The 26,780-nt window shown below is 47.0% G+C and overlaps 1 protein-coding gene across 2 annotated transcripts; it reads right to left on the bottom strand.

Moving 5' to 3' along the window:
* Positions 1-46: 46 nt before the first annotated feature.
* On the bottom strand, positions 47-26,663 carry MIS18BP1 (MIS18 binding protein 1). 2 transcript variants are annotated; one of them, XM_009472761.2, is made up of 16 exons: positions 25,875-26,663; positions 22,700-22,825; positions 21,121-21,629; positions 19,303-19,379; positions 17,161-17,291; positions 12,532-12,622; positions 11,962-12,125; positions 10,571-10,737; positions 9,500-9,608; positions 7,022-7,898; positions 5,922-6,094; positions 3,580-3,722; positions 1,801-1,949; positions 1,056-1,140; positions 377-434; positions 47-183 (listed from the first exon to the last, which is right to left on the bottom strand). In XM_009472761.2, the coding sequence occupies exons 1-16, from the start codon at positions 26,434-26,436 to the stop codon at positions 89-91; spliced, it is 3,516 nt and encodes a 1,171-aa protein (XP_009471036.2). In that variant the 5' UTR covers positions 26,437-26,663; the 3' UTR covers positions 47-88. The 2 variants fall into 2 exon arrangements, with proteins under 2 accessions (XP_009471036.2, XP_087603054.1); XM_087746928.1 differs by lacking the exons at positions 47-183; positions 377-434; positions 1,056-1,140 and adding an exon at positions 1,223-1,743 and having other exon boundaries at positions 1,823-1,949.
* Positions 26,664-26,780: the final 117 nt, after the last annotated feature.

Raw genomic sequence — 26,780 nt, 5'->3', positions numbered from 1 at the left:
ATGCCGTCTCGGAGGGGCGGCCAAACCCCTTGGCTTCATGCGAGAGGCGCATAAGTAAGTGTTGAATTAATAAAATCCACAAAGTTCATTAAACAGAAAAATAGGAATCGTCCTGTTCTTCATCCGATGAATCTGCTGCCTCAGCCACGAAGAGCTTCCCTACAACAGAGGTCTGTTTCACTTCTGCAATAAAAGAACAGGGGGGAGTGTCAGTGCGCGCCCGAGCTTGAAAAGCAGGTACGGAACGTCCAAAAGCCAGAGGTGCTTACGAGAAACAGAAATCATTAAACGCAAAGATTGTGGACACCCAACAAGCCGGTGGCGGGGGGAAAGGGAAGGAGTCTGGAGTGAAGAAGGCGAAACAGCGAGTACTTACTTTTTTCGAAACTGAATGCGGTTCTGCGCGACGCTGGCGTACCCAGCACCCCTCCAGCCTGGCAAAGGACAAAAAGGCTCCGCTCAGCCCCGCGGCACCAGCACCCGCACAGCGCCGGCGGGACGACCGGCACGGACTCGGTGCTACACCGGAAGGAGGTTGCCCTGGCGCTGGGCTGCGCTGTCCCTAAGCGTTTAAGCTGTTCAAGTACCACAAACGCTTTCACTAAACTGGAGGCGCAAACCGTTTTTCTGCTGCTGGGATCTCAGCCTTTCATGGAAAGGCCAGAAGAACTACAAAACCTAGGGCACCGAAGGAATAAATACATAAATTCAGGGAGTTTCCGATACAAGGTGGGAATTGCTGTTTCCTTTCCCACTGTACAGAAGAATGTAACAGGAACTTAATGTACCTGGAGATCACAGAATCCAAAAGCAGTTACAAACCCTGATAAAAAGCAATGTGTTTAATCCTGACAAGCAAGAGCTCTTTTCTAACAACTTCTCCCCAAGAGCAGTAGATACAAAACCCAGAAGCCTGGGGGGGCAGCAGGGGAGGGCTCCTGTTTTCCTTCCTGAACACACACAGCTGGTCTGTGATCCCGGGAATCTTGTGCCTGCTGCTTTAGCCAAGCTTTGCATCATTCAGGTGGGGCAACATTCAAGGAAACCAGCATTACCGACTTCTTCTTGACGTTGTCCCAGGTGCCTCTGCTGCCCTGCGTGTTCTTCTGCATCCTGAACACGTGCCTGTCGTAATCGTTCCTGCAGATGTAATCAAGCACGTTAGCGTCCCTGGTGCGCCGCCCTGGGCTCCGCGGGATGCCGTTACGGGCAGCGTCCATACGGCTCTAATTCAGAATGAAAATTGGCATGGCCGTTAAAAACAGTGGTTGGTCAATTAAATATAACAGCAGCGCTGGGAGCGTGACACCACAGAAGTGTTTAATTAATTAGATCACGTGCTAGAACTCGTAGGGCAAGTACCAAAGCTTCATCATCTTCCCAGATGATGTTCATTTCTCATCCGTTAGATAAAACGCCAGTTACTCCACAAGTTTCAGGATGGTTTCAGTAAAGCCTGAAGCCGTTGGGTTAACAGGTTTAAGGCTCAAAATGAGCAGAGGAACCTCTGCTGAGGCCGAAGCCCAAATCGCCACCTTCTCCCAGATTAAAAGGACACGCGATGGGCGTCGTTCCGTTGCCCAGACTTAGCTGAGAGCTCAAACCGCACGCGCTGCCAAAGGAGAGAGCTTTCTCTAAACAAGTCCCCCAAGGACTGCAGCATTTGCTACGCGTGCTCTAAGCCTGGACGGGAACTGCTGCCCCGGTTCCAAGAGCGATCTTTCTCAGAGGACAAAAAACAACCTTGGGGAAAATGAGAAAGGAGGAGGTTAGCAGAGGGACGGTGGTACCAGTTCCTACCTGTTGATGGGTACCAGCATACCAGGGCTGATGTGGTCGCACTGAGGGGTTTTCACCATAGGGAAGACAGCTGAGGAAGGTGTGATCGGGTTGTCCGTAAGTGCAAAGTCGTCATCATCGTCATCGTGGCTTCGCCGGAACGTTGGCAACTGCAAAGCCACATCAGAGCAATCAGCGACCTGCCCTTTGAACAAGAGTCTGCTGAAAAGGCTTCTCGCGGGTCCGTCAGAGCAGCGACAGGACACGGCCTCTTCACCACCCTGTGAGCCTCGGCTGTCTCCCCCTTCCCCAAAGGGAGGAGGCCCCGACTCTCTCTTCTCTCCAGCAGGCAGCCGCGCCATTCCCTCGCTCGCTCCCCTTGCGTTTTTGACTCCGCTGTGTCCCTCGAGAGGCAGGCACCAGCAACGCGCGCCGCACGCAGAGCGCAGGTAGGCAAGGACGCGACACAGCAGCCAAAGGATGCCTCGGTCTTGCTCTTAATACTCCTGTTGATGCCCAGCATTTTGCTGGCCTTTTTTGGCTGCTGCTACACATTCAAACAATAATTTCTGATTAAAATTACAAGCTCAAAGCTGACCATTAGTACTCAGGAGGAGGATTTCAGGATTACTCAGTGAACTTCTGCTCCTTCCATTTTGAAGAGAGAGGAGAACTGGAAAGGCTCAGAGAGGGGCCACAGCACAGCAGGTCCTGGGTGGGGGAGAGCTATAACGCATCAGGGGAACAGGGGCCAGGACAGGCGTTCGCTGTTTCTTCCCCGTGAGAAGAGGAAGAGAAAGTCAGCAGATGCAAGTTCAGAACAAGTAAAAGATCGTGCTTCTTCACGCAGCAAATAATTCAGCTCTGGAACTTGGCACAAGAAGTTGCAGCTGTGAGGAGTCTGGTTCATGGAAGGGGAGCCCACTCGTGATTCCTAAATACTCAGCAGCTCTCTCCGGAGGTGTACCTCTCGTCAGACACAGCCGAGGGGGGCTGGCTTCTTTTGCACAGCACAAGCCAGGCAAAATGAATTTGGGAAAAAAAGAAGACAAAAAAAAGAAGAAGGGGCACCCTTTTGAATCACTGGCTGAAACTGTGTCCTACCGCAAGAGGCGGCTCCTGGAGAACCCCTCTGCAGAAACAGGGTGTCTTGGGCATGGAGCCATCGCTTCCTTCACAGCCAGCTCGCTCACACCGGTCACGGGGATTTCTCCATAGCACGCTGCGGTTCATAGAAAGCAATGAAGTTACCACTGCTTAAATTTTGGCTTTCCAACGAGCCGCAGCGTTACTCCACTCCTGGCAGAGCAAGAAGGGCACTGTTGCTACAAAGAAAACCCACAAAAGGACAAATCAAGAGACCTGCAGGTGGGGTTTGGAGTCCCTGCTGGAACTGAGGCGCTGGTTTTAACTGGCAGAGCTAGTCTGGTCAGGTAACGGCAAAACCAAAGATGCATCATGAAATGTACTGCAAAAATTCTCTACAGGGGAAAAAAAAATAAATTGCACGACCAGCGGTTCACAGCGTCAGAAGTTCCTCCCGCACAGGCAGAAAGGACGCCCCTACTACAGACCGGTTTTACGCACCCGTTCAGCGGTAACCCTCGTCGGCAGGGGCCACGCTCCACACGCCGTCACTGCCGGCAATCGAAGTATTGCAATAACAAACCCGGGAAATAAGCCTCTTCCCCCGAATCCACGAGGTTTTATTGATGGAACCGAACCAGCAGACTTGCAGCACACCCTTGAAACGCCAACCAGAAAAGCATACGCATACATACACTATTTCCCCAGATTTACCTTTACTCTTCTGTTCTGAAAGGGCGTCGCAGTGAAAATATCGTCGTGGTTGTCCTTTGGCAAATGGTCCAGGAAATCTCTCATCTGCTGCTTTCTTTTGAAGGTTCCCACTTTGGCAGTTATCGTAACCGGCTCCTTCTTACCTACATGAATCAAAATATTAATTGTTCTAAGACATTGGTTATGCAGCATGGTTTTAAAATCTGCTAACTACAATCAATGCTGGTGATGCAGTTCAGTCTCTCCTTTGGGGAAATGTCTTGTAGCTTCTTTGTGATCCTCCAAGTTCTTGTACAATTTATGCTTTCAAAAAGAATTTCTCCGCTACCTCTTAATCAGAAGCTCACTCTAGAGCCTTACACAGCCGTGGCAAGCGTCATACGTACATCAGCTATTTTATTGCTATTGTAACAGAATTATCCGTGCATCTGCATTTCAGAGACAAAGGACACTAAGATTTATCGCCCATGTCAAGAGCCATAAAGTGCTCAAACAAAGGCTCTGCGGCACAGAGACCAATTCAGCATCCTCGACACCAGGTTTACGGGATGCTCGTCTGAGGCATTAGCACGTACAGCCGCATCCTTCGCGAACCTTAATCCGATTACCGCACCTACGTGATGAGCTGTTAAGCCCACTGGAAGGAAAGAAAGGGACTGTGTCGCCTCCCCTGCTCTATGTCTTCCTGTCCTCTGCTTTCTGTTACGAGTGACTGTCGGGGCAAATTTAGAAGAACATCTCCCCGATATCCTCATCTTCAGACACAAACTAGACTAGCTGCTTACACAGACAGTCAAGTAAAGAAGAAAATTAATCCACAGTTTGCAGATTTTCAGAAGAAGAAAGTATTTTTGTATCTACGCCAAGATGCATCGTTAACAGGATGCACTCGCCTTCTGCGAGAAAGCCACGGAACAGCTCCTCGCTGCCCAGAAGGATCCGTCCTAAGTGTCACGCAGGACTGAATTTAGTCCTTTGCTTTGCTACAGGCATTTTAGAGTGTCTTAGAATTCAAAAGGCCCAAGTGAGTCCGAGAGGTCCCAAACATCGCTTTCCTCAAGGCAAAAAGCCTTACAACCACTGTGGCAGGCTGGCCCTTTACGAACGCTCACTGACCAGAACAACTGTGTCTTCTGAACAGCAGAGGCTGCGGGCTGATAATGTCAAATGCCAGGGTGAAACAGGAGAAAATTCTCTGTAGGAGATCAGCAGTGGAGAAGTGAACAGCAACATTAGAAAAAGCTTTCGCAATCACCGGAGCGCAGGGAATTTTCATACCACGGTAACACTCTAAATAAGATGGTTTCTATCTATGCTCCAAAGTGCTCGAGAATAATACCAGCACTATCAAAGCGGAACAAAACTCGTCGCAAAGCTGGTGCCCAGCAGAGTCTCACACAAATACTGTAGCTGCAGCAAACGTTTCAAAGGAACGTTCAAGTGAAAATGCAGTGCGTTGTCCCGCACTTGAGCCCTCCATCTGCCGCCTTTCCAAGCCTGCACAAAATCACAGCGCAGTGACTGTAAGGGCAGGGAAACTGAGACCACCCGGGCTGCTCTGCGCTACGGCGGCTGCAGACCTGGAGCCAAGCGTTCCCGCGTGTAACCTGGGTCGCCTCATTTGGACAGAAAAAATTATTTTAATGCTTGCAATAAATGGAGACCGCTGCACAGCTTTAACCGCCGGAAACATCACCAGAGTCGGCTTTGCCCCCTGCTGTGTAACACTGCAGCCTCCAGCGGCTGGGCGCGGGGTGTCTCCGTCAGTAGGAGCTGCTGCCCGAGAGCCGTCCTCACCTGAGCGCTCGCTCGGTCCCTGTAACCTTCTCTGTGGTAAATGACTGGATTGGGCACCCCGTGCCTCCCACGCCAGGGCGCGCTGGCTATCCTGAACACGCGTTACTGACTTCAGAACCGGGCAGAAAACGGCAACAGGCACCGAGAACGTAACTTGGCTGTTCTTACTCCGCGCTGCCCTTGGTGCGTACAAGCACCCCGTTTTCCTTTCTGGATCGACAGCTCTACAAGTAGCTCATTATCTACTCGGCTCCAAGAGCCTCTTAAGATATAAATAGCTATTTTCCCTTAGGCGGCAAAGCCGGTTTAATTCTTCCCATCGTGCCGAAAACTAGAAAACTCTAAAAATATCCTTTCTCTTCTTGTTACTTCAGTCATTTATGACATCCTCTGAGCTCTGCAGCAAACCTCTATACTATGGAAGATAACCTTCTTCACTGTCGGGCTCCAGTGTGTGTTTACGCCTGTATCTCCCATTACATAATAAATACTGAATTTAAAATTATTTAAACACAGCAATGTGCCCAGAACCAAGATGTCGGTACCTTTGTGTTCTGGTTTTCCTGAAGCAGGGGTCGTCTTGGCATGCGTTTTGGAACCTTTTGCCTGCTGTTCTTCTACATACTTCTGCTGGCATTCTTCAGCAGAGCGAGACCCCACCGCCATGGCCACCTCCACCCAGAAGCCGTTCCTGTGCTTTGGAAACGAAGCAACAGCCCTGCCAAGAGAACAAGGCCACAACTTCCGTCACGCAGACGAACCCGCGCGACACCGCAAGCCAAGCACCCGGAGAAGCTGCCCTTCCCGCACAGGGCACTGCGCGCTGGATGGAGAGCGCCTTGTCCCTGGTGTCTTGTCCAGGCGCTTTAAAACGTGCACGGATTTGTTTGAACAATTGAAGCCAACAGCTCCCTTACAAGATAAATGTCTTCCTTATTTGCAGCAGCCCCCCCCGCCCCCCCGAGACACGAGCTCATGCCTTGTCAGGGTTCTAATCTAAAAGAAACAAAACCAAACATGGTCATTTTATTACGTAATGTATATATTAAATACTGCCCAGTAGCTTGTTTAAGTAATTGGACAATGCATTAATTAAACATTCTTGCAGTTAATCTCCCCTTTAAAAGACTCAAATACATAAACATGTCATGTTTAACATTTTATTCCATTAGGGGAGACAATATGCTACCTCTGATTTACTGTCCAAATCATAAATATGACTACTTTTACCCTACTATTTACCTATTCATGTTTTTCAATTTTACTCATAGGAATTGTCTATCATTTTAACAAGATTAAGCACGTGTTTCTGAAAAACAGGGAGGGGAGCAGGTTCACAAAATTTTGCCTAGTATCTGTGTTCCTCTCCCTTCACACTGATGACAGCGGTAGGGGCTGCTGCAGGCTCACGCACCTACAGTTATTTTAGAAAATGCTCAGTTGTCTCCTTTATTTCACTATTTTTTAATTCGTTAACAACATCTATTTTGTAAGAGGGAATTAAAACGGAAAGGAAACCTTTAAAATAACGTGAAAGAGACTGAATCTGAAAGATCCAAACCCAGACCATCCAAACCCTTCAGTACATTACGCCTCCCGATGGCCGAGGGGATCTTTGCCCTGTGAAGACAGGGCAACCACTTGCCTGTAGAGCTTCTGTAATTCCTTGTCAGACCAACCATCAGTCGCCCTTGGAAAAAGCTCCAGAGATTTCTGCGGCTTTTCCCTCTCAGGTTCTCTTGCTTTTGCTGCTGCAGACTTGGCAGTATTAGAAACTTTACAATTTGTTTTCTTATCAGATACTTTTGAATTCTTTTCTTTTACTTGAAATTCCTCTTCGCTGGATTCTGGCTCAGTGTCAGATTCAAGGAAATACGTTGGAGGGTTAATTCTGCCTCTTGTCCTCGTTGCCCTGTCAGGCAGGTGGGAAGTATTAGACTCCCTAGAAGGGGTTTTTCCTTCAAGTCGATCAGAACCACCACTGGATCCGGGCACGCTTTGCCTCAACGGCACGTTATGGGAGGCAGGGGAGTGTTTTACTGTCCTTTGTTCACACAGCACCTTGTTTGCGTCATCCTGTGAACTCTTCCAGTTAGAGGAAGATTTAAAGTTCTGAGTCTCTTTTTTAAATAAAGGTTTATTTTTCCTTTTGACAGACAGTGGGATATCTTCACTGGACTCCTCTTCCTCATCGTTGCTTGACGATTCTTCTGTTAAATGCTTGTCTTGAAGAAGCCGTTTGGCTGACCTTAAAGAGTACCTGTAAGCCTGATACACAGTCAGTTCTCCATGTTCTGTTCCTCTCTTTTCCTTTGTCATCCCTGGGATTCTGCTATTACAGTTATGTTTGTTTAGTACTCCAGTATTCAAGGGAGTCAGCTGAACAGAAGGCTGTGGTTTCGTTTTTGTACTATCAATTGCATGATCACTTCCATCATCATCTGAAATGAAGCGCCTGGCCTCCTTGCTGCCAGCGGACTTGGTTTCTCTTTTGGAACTTACTTCTTTTTCGTTGTTTTTCCCTGAAAGAGAGGATGTCAGTATAATATCACACACTGTCACGTGAATCATTGCTGCGTTCTCAGCCCAGCAAAGACGAGCCTGCTGCGGGGTGCAACGCATCCCACGCTTGCTAAGATCTGTGAGCTCCTTTCTGTTACAGAGCCTGCAGGAAGAGCCATGCAGCACACCTCCAGCGTGCTGCAGAAGCCTCTCCCCACCTGAGCAGAACACTGGAGTTCTTCAGGACGAGGAGATGTTCCGTTGAATGGTTGCGTTGGGATACAAAACTAAATTAAACACTGCTTCCCTCCGGAGCACAGCAAAACATCACTTAAGAGAGAAATTAGCGATGCTAGGAAACATTTCATCACGCTCTGTGCTGCCCGCCCCTTCCCCATGGAAGAGACCCACAGCACAGGTTATCTGCAACCCATCTCCAAAGATGCACTGCAAACTCACTTCTGCTGGTAAGGGATGCCCGTAACTTTACTAAACGTGACTGCGTAAAACCAGCGCCTCGTGAAGCTTCCCGAGATCGCTGCACCTCCTTTTCCATACGTGTATCTCGGAAGGATTAAGTAAAGGCCTTCTGCCCTCACACTTCTATGCATTTGGGATTAAATTCTTCAGGAACGAGAGGCCACACGATACATGACAGCACGTCCCACAGGCAGGCCGTTCCTCCGCATGGCGGTCAAGAAGCAGAGAACATCCCTTTCCAGCTGACTCACAAAGAGGACATAGCGTGAAACCAGCTGTGAGCACCGAATTCATTCTGAGCAAGTGTCCCCCTGCTCAGCGGGCGCACAGCCAGCGGCGGGGAGGGCTCCTCGGGCAGAGGGGACGTCCTGTCCTGCCCGGCTCGCTCCCATGACAGACTGCCTCCAGTCGGTCGAAAGAATTAGGATTAGCAAGGCTACAAAAGGGAAGGTGAAAGTACTGAGCAGACAGAGAACAGAATGGTAAACAAAGCGTTGCTAACAGGCTGTGACTGAGACGGGGCAAACACTAGCATCCCAAAAGCCTGACTCGTGCTACACGTAGCTTTTCTGCAGGAAGCATTACAGGTGCTTTAAAAGAGAAACTTCTGCTTTATATTTTATGTTTTCAGGGTTCTATTGTGTCCCAAATTTTATCAAAAATAAAGGTTTTAAAACTCTGTTAATACATTTTCTTTGCCTACATAGGCATTTCATTTATTTAATTCATCCAGCTTAAAAAATAAAGCCAGATCACCAGTTCACTGGGCTGGTAAACTCTGCTTCTCTCCAGGCTCTCTCAAGTCCCATGCAATAGCTATGCTGAGATCCAAAGTACAGGAGCAGAAACTGCAAAAAAAGTCATAATCCTTTCATTTCAGTTTCCCCAGAAAGAAATCTGCATGCTCCCATTATGTAAATAAAGAAGCGATTTAGCAACGTAGTTTATATCCGGAGCTGTAGAACTAGGAAACTAGGCATTAATGCCACTCTGATAATTCTTCATAGAAGAAGCAATCGACCATTAAAAGATTTAAATAATTTCTTTGCATTAACAGGACATGACCACACTGCTCCAGCACCCAACTCATAATCCCCTGATTCTAGTCAATAGCTTCAAAAAAAGAAAAAGTTTTTTTTACCTTTACTTTGGCTTTTTGGTGTTTCTTCTGTTGTCTTCATGACTTCCTTTCTTTTAGTCTTCTTAGAGACAGAACTGGTCTTTCTTTGGGATTTTTCACTACTAAACATCTTCAAAATAAAACAATTTAATCTAAACTTCTGCAAGAGATTACATATCAAGCCTACCGATGCCAGCTCTGAAAAAGCCAAATGTTTACAGGATGGGTAGATTTAGAAGTCACCTACGTTGACCAGTATCTACTAAATACTATTTGATGAACACAGGTGTTTATACAAACGCACGCAACCAAAGCAGACTCCCTTTACATCTAAATATTCTAAAACACAAGTTAAAATCTTAAGCCCTAGAACTGCTTGAGTTGGCGGTAGGTCGGACACACATCTTCACTGCTGCAGGTGATGACAAGCGTTAGTACGGCCCCCATGCCATAAAGTTAACTGATCTTGGAGAGAGTAAAAAAAAAAAAAAGCTCACAACTGTCCCAAAGAATGGGGTTTTCCTTCGCTCGTTACCAGAGTACGATCAGTTGTTAAAGCGTCATAATAAATAAAACCAGCACGCCTCAATCAAAACAGGGGTGACCTGGACAGAGCAGGGTACAAGAAATGAGGAAACACCTCGTCCTAACGAACATGAAACCCTGCAGAGGAAGGGGAGAACCGAGAAGAGCACAGGCTAACGCAAAAGCTTTCCGGCAGCGCTGGCACCCCACGCGGGATTAACCACTGCAGCAGGGCCTCAGCGTTACAGAACGTGTTTTACTTCGGAACCTCCGTGACCCACACCAGTGCCGGTGTGCGACTTCCCGTTCGACAGACTGATCTTCCAAAAACCCACCTATTTTTCCATAAGCAGTTCCCCATTATCCCCATTTTACAGACGCGACAATTCTGATAATAGAGATTAAGACTATTTTGTTTGTTTGTTTTAAAATGTTTTTATAATGTTTTCAAGATTTCCTGCCTCTTCAGGTACTTACAAGAGCTGGACTCTTTCTGTTAGATACCTAGCCGAGTTTATTCATTGTATTTAAGATACATTTAAATAACAACATGCAAAAGAATCTTACCATGCTCAAATAATCGATTCCACCTTCTTCTATAGTAACATTTAGTTTCTGATCAACAAACTCACGTTGCCCACACCAGAAACTTAACGGTGGTTTAACAAGACGGCCACTACGAGTGTAAACTCTGCTTGAGTCATTCAATACGGAATTGCGCTTTGGCGTGGTATCTACAAGAAAAAACAAGAAATACAGTTTTGTCCCAAATACTATATTGAAAATTCAGCTTTGCAGACTTCACAGGCGTGGGAGCAATGCTGCGTGAAAACCAGCTCATTTGTGCTGACTACATGGACAACATAAAACTTACCACAATGTTATGTTGTTCTTTTAAAAGTGTTCGGGTTAGAAATACGCACACCTGAACATGATTGAAGTCATAATCTTCACAAGTTATAAAATTTACTGCTGTGAAATTTTTATTTTTACTTTGTTTAGAAGGTTATGAATACTGTAAAAGTCATATAGGGAAGCAGAATGATAAAGAAAAGTTGTCACACTGAACAAATCCTAACTGTAACGAGAGAAAAAAGTACAACAGCTTTTATAGCGTTAGCAAGAAAATCTGATTACAGCATTAACAAATACTAGCACAATGAAGTTTGGCCAAAGCCCTGTTGGAACCTATGACTGGATATTAAAAAGAAGTCAAAGTTAAACCCAAAGCTATCGGTGTCCACAACAAAGCTAGGGTTGCATTACAAGGCAAAGAAAAAACAGGTGGATCCATAGGTTGTGGCTTCGCAACCATTTCCTCTAGAAACAAACCAACGCAGTGAATTTTTCCACAATCCATTTCATCCGTCCCCAACCGTTACCGCTCTCTGTGCCTCAGCTGTAGCAAACCCATTAAGATGCCACAAAAAAACCTGCGCAAGGACTTGCCGTGAGTTAAAACTAACCCAGGTAAAAAGGGGGTGGGCACTGCAGGGGAGGAGTCCCAAGGATGGAGCCTTGGCAGAGGTATGAAATCCCACAGGTGGCCCAGAAGGCCTAAGAAGAGAGCACGTTATGCAAAATAGCAACTGGCAAAAAAATAAGTCAAGTTTGTTAGAATAAACAGCCCTGGAGTCACTGCCTTCAGCCGCTACCGACCAAACCAGACTCCTGCTTCCCTCCCAGGGCCAGCCCTCAGGACAGCCCCCAGCACTCGGCATAGCTGCTGCACGGCTGCGAACCAGAAACAGAGAAACAAATCAATGCTCCCATCACTGCAGCCTAAGTGAACACAAACAAACAACTTCACCCAACCGGTCTGTTACCTCTTCCCTACAGCCTGATTAACAAGATACCAGACAGACAGACAGACAGACATCAGACCTCTTTTGCTGGGGAAAGCAGCTCTCAAAAAAACAGCAACTTTTTTCCAAAGAAAAGGATTATTAAATACTCACAAGCGTTTTCATCATTCTTCGGTAACACTTCATAGGTGGTGTTTCTGGTGTCAGGTTTCTCTGCCTCTCTTGCTGAGTCTTCTGCATTTTGCAGCACGTCTGCACCCACCACTGAGTCACTCTCTTCGTTTTCATCCTCACCAGTATTTTGTTTTCGTTCTTTCCTAATGATGTGGAGTTTAAGAAAAGAAATAATAAACATCTGAAAAAGCTGTCCTTTAACAACACGTTAACGTAGGCAAACTCGAAGTCTTCTCATCTCGGCAAAAGCCCCGCAGCATGGCGCGGCTGCGCTCACAGGGCCGCTGGGCGAGCCCCCGCGCCGGCGAAGCCCTTCGCTCCTGTTTGCCCTGAGGCTGCGCAACCACGCGGAGCAAAGCCAAACCGGTCTAACGAAGGAAGGTGAGAGGGTATCCTTCCAAAGCAGTGACCGGTATTTGCCTGCAACGTAGTCTTCATGCACACATCTACAATCTTTTATGCTCCTCTAGTACAGTATTCTTAGAAAGCAAAATCTCAGTAAATACTTAAAAGAACGTTGCAATGAAACAGAATCTCCAAAGAAATTACCTCCTTCTTTCCTCAAGAAACTCCTCAACATACTCCTTCCACTTTTTGGAAAACCCATATGTAAATCTTTTGATGAAACGGTAGGGAAATCCTGTTTGAAACAAAAGTAGCATTAACAACAGCTGAGCAATACTTTTAATCAGAAAGGGGAGAAATAATATCCAGTAGAATCACGGTTTTGTAAGTACCTCAGAAGCTCACCAGATCTTTAAACACCAGAGAGAGACAGGTTTCCCCAGCGCAAGAGAGCAGCATACTCCATAGAAGAGTCAACCGGGGGTCATTAATTACAGCCGTCAGTCCCTGAGGAGGACCCCGGTCCCCTGGGAACCAGCAGCATAAGCCTTCCCCGTGCACCCAGCTGGACCGGCACCCGGCCCCTGCAGAGCGCCCGAACTCCCTCGGGCAGCCGGAGGTTTTCGGGCTCCGGTTAGGCCTAAGCTGCCTGGGACTTGCTGTATCAAGGAAAGTCCACTTAGAAGAAAACCTTATTTTGCTTTGACACAGAAGCTGTTCAGCCAAGAGCACGCAGACTGTCCACGAGGCTTAGACAAAGAACAACTGCATCAGGATCAGGTGCAGTCAGAGCATCTAGCAACAATATTATAAACCTGGGAAGTTCTTCAGGTAGTACAGAAACAACAAAATGACTAGTTTTGTCTCTGAAACTGGAAAACAACCCTAAAAACAAACATTCATGCGAAGGTATAATGTAATCCTTTGTTTCAACAGGGAAGGAAAAAAGCATCACTTGAGCTCCAGGCTCTCTGAGCAAAGCACGCGACATTTAACGCTCTGGGGGACACCAGGCTGCGCGTCGCCTTCCCGCTGACGGGATATACCTGTCCAGATGCAGGGGCACAACACCCAGCCGCCTGCCTGCTCGCAAGCTCTGAAAAACCAGCAGCGTTCAGCCTCTGACACCGGGACCGCCAGAGTCACGGACCACTACGAGAAGGCTCTGCACCGCATGGTTAGAAGGCAAGCTTAAGTAGCAGCCTACCTATCTGAAATTCTGGGAAGCAGTATCTTTACTGGAAAGCATTCAAGAGGCACACGAGTCAAAAAAAAAAAAAAAAAAAAAAAAAAAAATCGCATCCACAAGCTGTCAATCTTGGGAGCTGAAAGGCCATTAATGTCAGCCCGCACCAACAGAGAGCGCCAGTAACTGCGCTCCTCCAGGAGAACGGGAAGCGAGAAAGGCACTCTGTCATTCGTTTACTTAGCCTACAGCCCAGGGTCCATCGAGCCCCAACCAGGGAAAGGGTACTAACAGCAGAGGCCAAAGAGGAGCATAGAAGCAAGGCAAGTACACAGGAATATTCCCTCCAAGCAATCTCCCAACCTCCAACTGAGAAATCAACACTGACTTCTATGGATTTAAAAACCCTAAAGGAATTTGTCTTCCAGGAAACTGCTCAGTCTCCAATGGAACCCATGTAAAACTTCAGCATCTACCAGATCCTGTGCAAGGATTTCCACAAACGAGATGCACGTAGCGTGAAAAACCTTTTATTTCCCCTCTACTAGGTTTTTTCATTTCCTTTATTCTGTTATTGCAAGAGACTGCACACAACTGATCTTTATTTACCATCTCCATTCCCTTCGTTACTTCATTAAGCTCTCCCACACCTCCTCCCCAGTTTCCCATTTCGCAGGCCAAAATGCCTTAGCTTAGTTTGCCCTTGGCCCTGTGAAAGCCTTTTCTTAACTTCAAACACGTCATTCTTCCCCGCACGTTTCCTGCTTCTTCTGCATTCCTCCTGAGAGCAGGTTGTGGGGGTTCCTGCAGGGAGGGGGGGGAGGATGCGGAGCTGTACTCAGTCTTCAAGACGTTCATGTGCCATTCAGGTTTTACAGCCGACAGCAGTCTTGTTGTTCCGTTAATGTTCAAGTTGTTAACTGCTAGCGAGCATTAAGCTAACCTTGGAATGGAACCACCCAGCAAAACCCCAAACCTTGCTCCTCGTCCTTCACAGTGAACAGAGTCCTACAATCGTATCCGATCACATGCTGCCACACGGGGGCTGGACTAGACGACCTTTAACGGTCCCTGCCAAACCGAACTACGAAACCACTCTGTGCTATATGTAACAATATGCTTTCCCCTACCACCACACGCATCATTTTACATTTATCAAGGCTGAATTTCATTGGTTTAATGCCACTTTCATCATTTCATCATTTTAATTCAATCAGAACGGAGCTCTTACGACATGCTTTGTGGCCAGCACTCACCCTTACCATCCTGATGCAACTCAGCAACATCAGACTACAGCTGCTGCTTCCCAGCTAGGGTGCTTTTCTACAAAGTTTATGAATCTGCTCAACAGCCCACATCATTATGGGATTCTTTTTATTCCTCTCATTTTCTGTTGTTATTTAAACCCACAGAACCTCCTCCTCCTCCTCACATAACTACTTTGTGTCCTTATAAATCTTCCCAAGAGCCCTTCTAGAAGCCCGGCGTCTAGGGGCCCCATCAAAGCAGCCTTACACCATTGTGAGGCACTAGTTCGTCTATAGTAGCACTGTAGACACCTTCCTCCATACCTCGCTATCGGTACATCCACCAGTCCCACTCACTATTACAGTTTCTATTGGTTTGCCTCATATGAATGCCAAATTCCACATTCCTTAATTTCAAAGGAGCTGGGAAACAACTTTCTTAAAAAGCTTTGCATCAGCCACCTTTGAAGCCCATAGGTATCCAAGCAATTTTTTTGCGAGATGCTACGTGCTAGTTATTCCATCCGTCGGCTCCTTTAAAATGCTTTAGGAGTAGCATTTCATTATAGCGCATAGGTTCATTCTTTATACGGACTGGATAAAACATTTCCTGATGATCAGGAAGGGCTGTAGCCAAAGCAGAGCAAGCACCATTGCACAGATGCAGAGCGTTGTGTGCAGCACTCTTGCTGCGGGGCCGCTGGGACATCAGCCACAGAAAACACCTTTCCCGGGACAGAGCCTGTGCAATTAAATAGCCCGTGCTGTCCTTTGCACAGTTTCATCAACAGCGACCAGTGGATAGGTTTGGCAGCACACCTGGAGTCCCAGATGGCTAATAACCACTTTTGATAACGAGGCAGAAGTAGGTAAGTGCCTAGCCAGTGCTCTTACTGCAACACATTTCGTTAGCAATTTCAGTGCTTTGAAGAGTCACTTGGAGTGCTGGCACACCTCAGCCAAATATCTTCCATAGGCAAGCAGTTCTGCGCCCTTGCAGCGTTGTTCACGAACTGACGGTGCCGCTGCTGACAGTCCCAGCCGTTCCTGGTTGCCAGTACCGCTGGTTTAGGGAAATCCTCAGGTTAGACTTGAGATGTGGCATTTCTCCTCCTCTCTACCTACACTAGCTTGTCTTTAACTTCTCTTTCGATTCATACATCAATATTGAATCTGTTCAGGGTACTTCCAGGGTACTTTCCACACCGGCCCTACGATAGCTTCGTTTGTGTGCTGGGGGATGCTGGGAGGCGAGGGGGGAGCGGAGAAGGAAGGCCGTTTTGCCCTAAGTGCCAAGTCTGAAGATCAGAGGAATTGACCCAGCACAGGCCATTAACTCTTTGGCTTAGGAAACCTCTGTAGTACTTGAGCCACTCTGCTCAGAAGTCTCTGCTGTCACCTTTCCTTCTCAGAATATTAAAATAAAAACAAATATAAGTATTTAGCAGAGCAAGTAATAAAAAAATTCAAGTCAGAGAGCAGCCAAGTCAGGTATTTATCAGAACGCATCCCAGTACTGCAAATCTGAAGGAGAAACTAAAGCCACAGGCACATCTTGGGATGCCTTGTGCTGGGCCTGAGAGAGCAAAGAGTGCACTTATGCTCCTTAAAAAAGAGTGCGATCACACGCACAGTGCAGGTCTGTGTTAAGGCAGGCATTTATTCCATCTATGACACAGATGATCTTTACATTCCTAGAGCTGCCTGTAAGCACTAACGTGGCAGCTCATTTACTAATGAGTATAACAGAGGATGCACGTGAAGCAAGAAAAACAGAATAAAGCCTAGCCTAACTTTAACTTGGTGTGTCAATTAAATCTCCTTTAAAATTCCACATGCTTCAAAACTATCTGAAGCTGGAAGGTTCGCTGGAGTTGGTATAACATACCACTTAGACCCTAAAGATGGGTCAGTTTACTGAATTATAAAGCACTGCCACCGTAACTAGTCTGTCTCCAGAAACGCCATGTCGTGTTGCAGAGCTAGTGGTTAATCACTGAATAGCGAGTGACAGATAGAATGCAAACACCAGAGTAATTTCGGTAGCGTATAAACCATCCCCATTTGAATGTCTTAGCACTACTTAAATGCCAAAACATTGACCAAAATTGCATAAAGGCAATCTTAGCAAAAACCAGTTTCTTTAAAAGAACGTACCCATTAGCCAACTTCATGATGCGAAAGCCCTCGCTGTAACTGCGGCACCCTAAAAATGCCAGCTACAATTAAGATGAGACAGTATTTAGCAACCTGATGCTGGAGTCACTTTCCAGCATGTGCTGAATACCCACCGAGCCCAATTAGCAGGATAAGACAAAACGTTTGCTTCAGCAGTATGTTCAATCATAAATCTGAAGCCCTTCTCAGTTTGTAATGTCACATTAAGAATCACCTGCTTACCTTCTTTTCTCATCGAAGCTGAATCTATATTTCCCTGCAGCAAGTAGATACTGCCAGATGATGTTTTAACTTGGTTGTGTGCTACGCGTTCCATAATTGCATTGCTATGCCAAAACAGGTCTTTCATATCTCTGAGAAAAGACAGATAACACGAAGAACAGAAATAAAACATTGTTTTCACAGAAGACAGAATTTAAAACTAGAATATTGATATTCCATATGCGACTGGCAGTGTCACATGTTTTATGAGCGATATAGACACTGGCGGGATGTGCTAGGTTTTCTTTTCTTTTCTTAGCTTGGAAGAGAAACAGGTCTGGTGGTGTCTAATACTTGGAGGGGAGACAAGATGCACATGTCAACTACTGCAAACATCAGTCACAGAACATTAGCTTGACATTAGGCTGCAGAAGCGAAATGGACTACAGACCTCCAGCCAGCTCATTACTGCAGTGATACCATTATGCAAGTTACAGAAGTACCATTATACAGGTCAAAGGTGTATTTTCCCTGGGGATTATCATATTCATTTCTGACCTTCCTATTTAAAGACAAGAACAACTGAAGAAGGAGGCCTAATATGTGCAAAAATTAGAGTTGTTAAAAAATTAAGGGACTTCTCCATGAGGAATAAAAAGCATTAAAGTAGAAAATCTACATTTTGGGTTTTTGGTTGGGTTTTTTTTGTTTGTTTGTTTGTTTTTGGGGGTGGGTTTTTTTTATATATACGTTTACAACAGTAACCAAGAGATCAAACTACAGAACAATATTAAGGACTGAAACCCAAGTAAAAACATTCGACTGTATACTTGTCACAAAATATTAACAGAAGTCAATCCAGAGGGTCTAAAAGCAAATGAAGTATATCATCTGTAAGCAACACGTATCAGATACACACCACACAAGTTAAGAGAACCTGTTGCTATAGTGCAGGGCGAGAAGTGAGGGGATCCGTTGTTCTCATACAGCCATGAAACAAACGTCAGTTCCTACTACAGATCCTACCGCAGAGCGCGGAGCCTCCTGCCGTCCCTCAGTAAGCACACTGACCTGCTTCCTTCCACAGTGCCACCGCTGTCGAGCGAGGTTCCGAGTTTTCAGTAGGTAAGTAACTATGCGTTAGGTAGTTCCTAACTACAGACAGAGGAGAATACTCTTCTGCAAGGGTATATTCTCACAATGTCTTCAAACAACTTTATTGCAAGCCAACTCTCTCTTTTGTTCTGATGCTTGTTTTCCTGATCTTACAGCTATTTGAATACAGTCTGACCAAAACCATAACCAAAACAAATGCAGAGTCAGTTTTCGGGTGGATCAGCTGCTGCCATGATTCGCCATACAGCTGCGGGAGTAACGGTGCCATCACACGTGATACGGCAGGAACATATGGCTGATGGCAGTCTGCGCCAATTTAACTTAAAGCAGGCACAAAACAGAATTTTTGTGCCATGAAGCAGAAGTTCATAAGAGCCCTAGTCAGCACCAGTTTGGGGGATCTACTAGACAAACACATTTGTCTCATTCCTCTTAAGCTCTTTCATTGAATCAGGACTGGACTTTGAAATAATTATTTAACCAGTATCTTCCTATATGTAGGCACTCTACCTCTTGCACACATGAAGGAATTCACCTCTTCCTTAATAAAGAAGTTTAAACCATGACATCACTTTGTATTTCCCAAAGGCTAAGAGTAAGTTCCATGAAGGCGCAGCTCCCGTGGCCACCTAAGCCAACCGAAGCCCGGACAACCACGGCTCTTCTCCCCCAGCTCCCCTCGGCCTCCAGCCACGCAGCCCCTCATCCCCCTGTGCACCAGCTCGGCCGTTCCGCAGGCTCTGGAGCAAATGGGCTCAAGCGTGCTTACTCAGAAGGCAGACGACTATGTTTAAAGAAACGGTAAGAGTTGCAAGCACTGTCACAAGGGGCAGGATGCAAGCAAAGGGCCATGTTCCCTGTGTGGCTGGGGAGGAAAGCGGCAGAAGTGTGTGGAACTGCTTCCAACAGTTACCAAGCTATTCCAAGGCTACAAGTCTCAAAGCTACAGCTATTCAGCCTGGCGGAGATGGCATAGCCTTTCTAGCTCAGACGCTGAAAGCCCACCAACGTGTTTTACATTGCATTTAAATCAGAAAACTTTCTTACTTCCGTTTTCCTTCAACACATATTGCAGTGTTACCATCCATCACTTTAATTCTCCAACTGGTTAGGCAGACATTTTTCTGTTACAAAAGAAAAAAAAGTCCTTTTTAAATTAGACTAAGCTATGGAACATCACCAAGGCATTAGCAAAATAGAAATTAACTCCTGTATAACTTGAGAAGATATTTAGGCACCATCCTCCAGACCAGAGAAACTGAAAACAACCATTATACACATAAACGTTGAAGCATAATCAAGCTGGAGTCTAATGCACAAGACAGGAATTTAAATTATAGAAACTTTTGACTAATTTAATGTTGACCCTCAGAAGACAAAGTCACTGGACAAGACCTCTAGCAAATCCAAAAAGGTCATCACAAAAAAAATACCACCACTACGCCACACCTCTTACACTTTGTCATCCGTCCTCCGTTACCATTCAGAAAAAAGTTATCCATGAGAAAATAAAGTTGTATTTATTAGCTACGTTATTGCTAGAATTTAGACAGTATTAAAAAGGCTATATCTGATATCGCAAACTACTGACACACATGCAGCTGCGGTACCTTCATTTTGCATTAAACAGCCAGCAAGTCAGTTGCACCTGAGCTGCAGTTTGGAAAACTGCGTGTGAAACATACTACTTTGTTTTAAAAACAGCTTCTTGGAAAATGATTTCTTGACATCTGAAACTATCACTATTTCTCCTCAGAATGTCAGTTGTTAAACTCCAGATCTTTTCTTTAATGATGTTTGCCTTTCGACCATCAGCCTTGACTTCGCTGAAGATCTTACCAATGACTTAACCCTGACCAAGGAAAGGTACCCGACACGTACAGCCAGCACCTACGTGATGCTCAGGTCTCTAGTGTCCGATAACAACATCTCTTTCAGCATCTGCTACTCAGCTACAAATTTTTAATATTTAATATTAACAGATCTCTGTTCCTTACCTAAATCAAAGCTCATCATAAAGGTAATTTTTTTTTTTTTTTAGTACAGGAAAACATATAAAAAACACTCGACAACGGTGAGGGAGAATGAAACAATTAACTTGAAGAGGACTGCAATCCCACAGATTTCTCCAGGGAGGAAAGGAAACTCAGCCCTTGGGAAGGCACGCTTCCACCAGTTCCCTAGGCTAATCACCGAGGAACGTGCTACGCTTCAAAATATACTGCTTTCCTCAAGATTTATTCAGAAAGTTGTAAATACTGCCAAGCACGTATTGAATTGAAAATAAGATCTGCAGACTAGTCTCCTAGGAGAAGATTCTTTTCCCACTTAACAGGAGTTTGGATGTTCTGTAGGAAAGCCAAGACTTTTACCTCACTATCAGCTGTACAGATTCAGTTAATTTTAGAACCGTCCCTAGCCTCCAGCTAGGAAAGACCTCTCCTTGGCTTTGCGTAGACAGCCAAGAGCTGGATTGGCCAGTGATTTGTTTCAGGTCCATCATATCAACACATGGCAATTAACGTATTAAAGAGATGACACAGGAGGATCCTTCAGGTAGAGAACTCTTTCAGCCCATACTGTGGCTTGTGAACACTAAACCAAAAGGCCTTCTTTTATTAAAAAAAAAAAAAAAAAAAAGAAAAAAAAAACCAAAAAAACCCCTGAACATTGTCATCTTGGAGTACAAGAAAAGAGATCCTTTTGATGGGAAAGCATTTACCAGTACAATCTAATAAAGTAATAGTTCATTCTCTTCTGAGCGCTCATTATTTTTGACAAGAAAAAACCAAATAAATCGCAACTGTGAGCTACAGGCAGCCCACAGGAATACATCAGTTGCCCTAAAGTATTAAGTTCTCCCACCTCTTTGTCTGCTTTGCCAGTCACTTGATCCGTATGAGGTTTATCCAAAGGGACCTTACAGCCTTCTTTCGGCTTTTGCTTCCTTGGAATGTGGACTTTGGGAGAAGAGAGCATAATACTGCAGAAGCACTGTGAGGGCTTTTGAGAATTAGTCTCCAGCATCTTTTCTACTCCATGAGCAGCTTGCTTATCACTTGGCTGCAACTCTCTTCCGTCTTGATGAAGTTCAGTACGCTTTGCTTCTCCATTTCCCCTCCTTTCTTCTACCTGATCCCCTTTTTTAAAAGGGGCAGAGTTTAAAATCACAGGACTAGTCACTGTATCTTGAGACATTTCATCATCAGCATCCATTGATTCCACAAGGAAATTATCCTGATCATCCTCATCAGCGGCCACATACTCTGCAGGATCATTCCTGGGCTGCTCGGCAAAAGCAGATTTGACTAATGGCTTTTCTGTAGTTGTGGAAGGAGGAATGTTCTGCTTGATTGGGTTTGAAGGAGTTGGATCTGCTCATTAAAAAAAAAGGAATAACGAAGAAATTAGTGATATCTGAGAACTAATAAAGGTACGTTCATAAAGTTAGCTCCATTTTTATAAGAGGAGGTTGTATTGATTAGCATTACAACAATTGTGAAAGCACTGCCTATTTCAGTCGTTAACAGCAAGCCACTCTTTGAATTTGTTTGGACTAGCTTTTCCTCACCACCAGATCAATACCCCTGCTGTTAAAGACTTACAGATATCCCACTTCCCCCCGAAAACAAGCTAATGCACACCAAATCTATTAATAGTATATCTTTACCATTCTTCCTATCTTTTCTTTAATGAATCCTCCTTGCAGAGCGAAAAAAATCTGTTTTCATAAAAACCAGTATCTCAAATATCCCCATCTTTCCAGACTTCAAGATCTGGACTTCTAGCCATGCTGCTGCTATGCTGGGAGCTGCAAGCATTGGGGTTTGAGTTTCCAGAGAAATTCAGTTTTGAAGTTGAACACTACTAAGACTTTGTCATGCATCACTTTCTTCTTCCGCATTTTCAAAACTGAATTACAGGACAGAAGCGTATACCTGGTTACTACCAAGTAACAATACGGAAAAAAACAAATACAAGATAATTTCTCACAGAACCAAACCTTTGCTCTTTACATACTAAAAGCTAAGGGGGCGGGAGGGGGAAGAGCCAGCAAAAAAGAGGTTTAGGATTTTTCCACCAAGTTTCACATTCAAATGGCAAAGTGTTACACCTAGTCTCTAAAGAACTCTTAACCACAATAGGAGCCTGAAGGTAGATGGCTTTCGTTGCCAGAAGAGATAGTGCACTCACAAAAGGACTAATGATGTCGAGCTTCAAGGTGAGAAGCCCACAGCCCTAAACCATAGTTAAACCAAGTCTGGTGCCATCGCCAGGTTTGAAAAGGCAGATTTGCAGGTTTCTTCCTCCATTTTCCACTGCGCGCAGACTACAAATAAAGAGGAATGATACTCTGCCAAAGCACACAAGAGATTATAAGCAAGAACAGAAACCCTGAAGTCAAGGAAGTTTTTGAAGCGTTTTTAAGGGCGATACCAAGTACCTTTTTGCTGCTGCTGCAATTTCCGCTTTACACGCAAGAAGAACTTCTGAGGGGATTCCAATACAAGAGGGTCTGTGGCTAGTGCCTTCGTGGTTCGGTTCTCAGGAATCCGAGTGCAAGATAATTCTGGAAAATAATACAAACAAATCTTTGATTTGGGGGAAGAAAAAGATTTACATGTGGGGGGCAGGGGAAGCAAAGTACCTACTTGGTAAGATACTAAACTCCACTATACAACAATATGTTTTGTTTTCCTTCCCAAGACGGATGGGCAATACGCCCTTCCCCTTTTCCTTGGGGGTTAGCTGTTATGTTGCCTCAGCTGCTTGCGAGAACACCCTCAGGTGTGTGCATGCATGTCTGGATGGAACCCAACCCACAGGAACCAACAGGAGTATGGCAGTGCCTACAAATAGGGCGTGTTTCATAGTATTAAGGCCTAACAAGCAGCACCAATACTAAACTCTTTTGATATTCGATCAAAAGTCATTATCAATTTGTGATGTGATGATGCAAAGGCAAAAATATACCTTTTGGAAATCTGTTGTTAAAAAAAGAAATAAAACTTTAGGACCTTTCACTTTTTCTAAAAATCATTGAATCATGGAATGGTTTGGGTGGGAAGGGACCTTCAAAGATCACCCAGTCCCACCCCCTGCCATGGGCAGGGACATCTCCAACCAGATCAGGTTGCTCAGAGCCCCGTCCAGCCTGGCCTTGAATGTTTCCAGGGATGGGGCATCGACCACCGCTCTGGGCAACCTGGGCCAGTGTTTCACCACCCTTGTCATAAAAAATTTCTTCCTTAAATCTAGTCTGAATCTCCCCTCTTTCAGTTTAAAACCATTACTCCTTGCCTTGTCACTATGTGCCCTTGTAAAAAGTCCCTCTCCAGCTTTCTTATAAGCCCCCTTTGGGTACTGAAAGGCTGCAATCAGGTCTCCCCGCAGCCTCCTCTTCTCCAGGCTGAACCCCCCCAGCTCTCAGCCTGTCCCCACAGCAGAGCTGTGCCACCCTCGGAGCATTTCGGTGGCCTCCCCTGGCCCCGCTCCAACAGCTCCATGTCCTTCCCGTGCTGAGGACCCCCGAGCTGGAGGCAGGGCTCCAGGGGGGTCTCCCCAGAGTGGAGCAGAGGGGCAGAATCCCCTCCCTCGCCCCGCTGCCCACGCTGCGGGGGATGCAGCCCAGGAGACGCTTGGCTTTCTGGGCTGCCAGCGCACATTGCTGGCTCACGGCCAGCTTTTCGTCTACCAGTACCCCCAAGTCCTTCTCGGCAGGGCTGCTCTCCATCCCTCCATCCCCCAGCCTGTGCTGATACTGGGGATTGCCCCCACCCAGGTGCAGGACCCTGCACTTGGCCTTGTTGAACCTCATGAGGTTCACACAGGCCCACCTGCCCAGATCCCTCTGGATGGCATCCTGTCCCTGAGGTGTGTTGACTGCACCCCTCAGCTTGGTGTCATCTGCACACTTGCTGAGGGTGCACTCGATCCGCTCTCTATGTCACTGATGAAGATATTGAACAGCACTGGCCCCAGTACGGACCCCTGAGGGACACCACTCATCACTGGTCTCCATCTGGACATTGAGCCATTGACCACTACCCTCTGGATGCGACCAATGGATCCAGCCAATTCCTTATCCACCAAACAGTCCGCCCATCAAATCCATATCCTTCCGATGCAGAGAGGAGGATGCTGGGGGGGACCGTGTCAAAGGCCTCACAGAAGTCCAGAGAGATGACATCCGTAGCTCTTCCCTCCTCCACTGATGCAGTCACTCCATCGTAGAAGGCCACGAGGTTGGTCAGGCAGGACTTGCCCTTGGTGAAGCCGTGATGACTGTCCCAAATCACCTCCCTGTCCTCCATGTGTCTTAGCTTAGCTTCCAGGAAGATCTGTTCCATGATCTTCCCAGGCACAGAGGTGAGGCTGACAGGTCAGTAGTTCCCAGGGTCCTCCTTTTTACCCTTTTTAAAAACTGGTGCAACGTCTCCCTTTTTCCAGTCACCGTAATAGTGGTTTAATCTCATTATTGTTGTACCCAACAGAAATAATAAAAGTAACAAGTGGTTTTACGTTGCAGAAAGGAGATTTAGGAAGACTTTTTCATATCTAACCATAAAACGAGGGCACTACCACCTCTGTAACTGCAAGCTCTTTTGAGAAGAACTCGATAACCCCCCAGTGAAAACAGCATACAGATGCCCATGCTAGTGGCCGGATAAGAAAGGCTGAGCAGTCAACCTCATTTTCTGCAACTATGTCTTAAAACAAACACAGACAAACCAGGGAGGTCTTACCCCCACCCAAAACCAGACAGAAGTTTAGTACAGAAGATTCGTAAGTACCGTAGTTCAAACAGGAATACACGTAGCAATGAAGCATAACCCTTCTGACAACCAGCCAATATTTCAGTGGGTCTCCCACGCCAGGTGAGCACAGCATGAGAACAACAGGGCACCACCGCAGGACACCTTCCTCTTTAAAACGTCTGTTACCTTTACAGATAGAGAGCTCTGGGACACGAACCAGAAGGAAAGCCATTCCTACTTGCCTGTAGCGGCTACAGCAGCTTTACAGGAGGGGGCACAGTGCCTGCAAGTTCAAGTTAAACCAACCAGTCAGAAACAGAAGATGCACTGGAAGAGCCATCAGGCCAGGCTGCCCAGGGAAACGCCCCGGGATTTCAAACCACAAACAATTCTTCCACCAACCTTTCTCCTTTCTGTATTGACGGTAGGGAGCAGTTAACGTAATTGGTTGGTTTGATTTTTTTTTTTTAAACTTATAAAGTGTAATTCTGTTTTTCAAGGTGTTGCAAAGGGTCAATCCCATTCACAAACAGAACAGAGGGAGTAGCTAAAGCCAGACTGAGCAAGAAGGGAAGAAAATACCATGGGAGGGATTCCTCTCAGGTAAAGAAAGGGTACGAGGAACCACCTATGGTACAGGCACATTTTAGCATGAAAAAAACCTCCATCCAAACTTTTTTTTTTTTTAAATCCCAAACATTTGGGGGGAAACCAGTACAGATACCAAAATTTCTTACACCTACGAACAGACATTGGCTGCTTTTTGCAGACCCTGGAAGAGTCGTAAGCGAAACGCAGGGGAAGTCCTACCGAGGTAAACATTACGAGAGGCAGCTTTCTCGGAGAAGCAAGGGAACAAACCTTTTCCTGGCTGGATGCACCGGGCAGGCACCTCGGCGGGTCTCTGCCGACCTTCGGCTGCGCCAGGCTTCCCGTGCCGGCGGCCCTGCTCCAGGGGGGTTAGGGTGGGAGTCAGGATCAGGTCGCTGCCGCAGCTCCTCTGCGGCGCCTTGCCCGCGGGCAGCCCGCAGTCCTGCTTCTGCCGCAAGGCCCTGCTCTTCATCCGCTGGAAGATTTTGGCCGGGGACTCGTGGGCGGGAGGCTCGCACGCCCGCCGCTTCAGCCGCCGCTCGGGGCCGGGGCCGGCCCGGATCTCGCTGACATCCAGCAGCTCCGCGCCGCCCGCCACCAGCGCCGACTGGAAGACGCCGCCGGCCGCCGGCCTCCCGGCACGGCTCTCCCCGCGGCCCGCCGGCTCCGCGACGGCGGGAGCGGCCTTCAGGGCGCCCTGACGCCTCAGGAGCTCCTTCAGGGGCGTCAGCGTGCCCGCGGGGACGCTGTTGAGGGGCACCGACCGGCACGGCAGCTCTCCCCGGCGGCGGGCGGGGGTGCCGGCGGGGCCCCGGGTGGGCGTCACGATCATCTCGCCGCGGCCTGGCGGCGCCGGGGCGCCCCCGGCCCCTCACGGCGGTCGCGCCCCTCAGGCGGCGGCGGCGGCAGCAGCGCCAGGCCCCGCGCACGCCGCGGCCCAGCCCGCCGCAGGATTTGAGCGGAGCCGCTGCGCCCGGATTGGCGGCGAGGGCGCGTGGCGTCACTGCCCGCCTGGGCGGCGGGAATCGGGGGGGGGAGGAACACGCTGCCGACCGGAAGTTGCGGAACGGCATTTAAGGCGGCGGCAGCGCGGCCCCTGCTGTAGCCCCCCCAGCGGTGGTGCAGTCCGCCTATCCCCCGCCCCTGGGCGTGGCCTGGCGTGCTGAGGCGCGGGGC

The sequence above is a fragment of the Nipponia nippon genome, unplaced genomic scaffold (genome assembly GCF_047370975.1).
Source record: "Nipponia nippon isolate SJK-2023a ecotype South Korea unplaced genomic scaffold, ASM4737097v1 scaffold_11, whole genome shotgun sequence".
Classification (NCBI taxonomy): domain Eukaryota; kingdom Metazoa; phylum Chordata; class Aves; order Pelecaniformes; family Threskiornithidae; genus Nipponia; species Nipponia nippon.
Note: the sequence above shows the minus strand (reverse complement) of the source record. Positions and strands in the feature narration are given on the sequence as shown.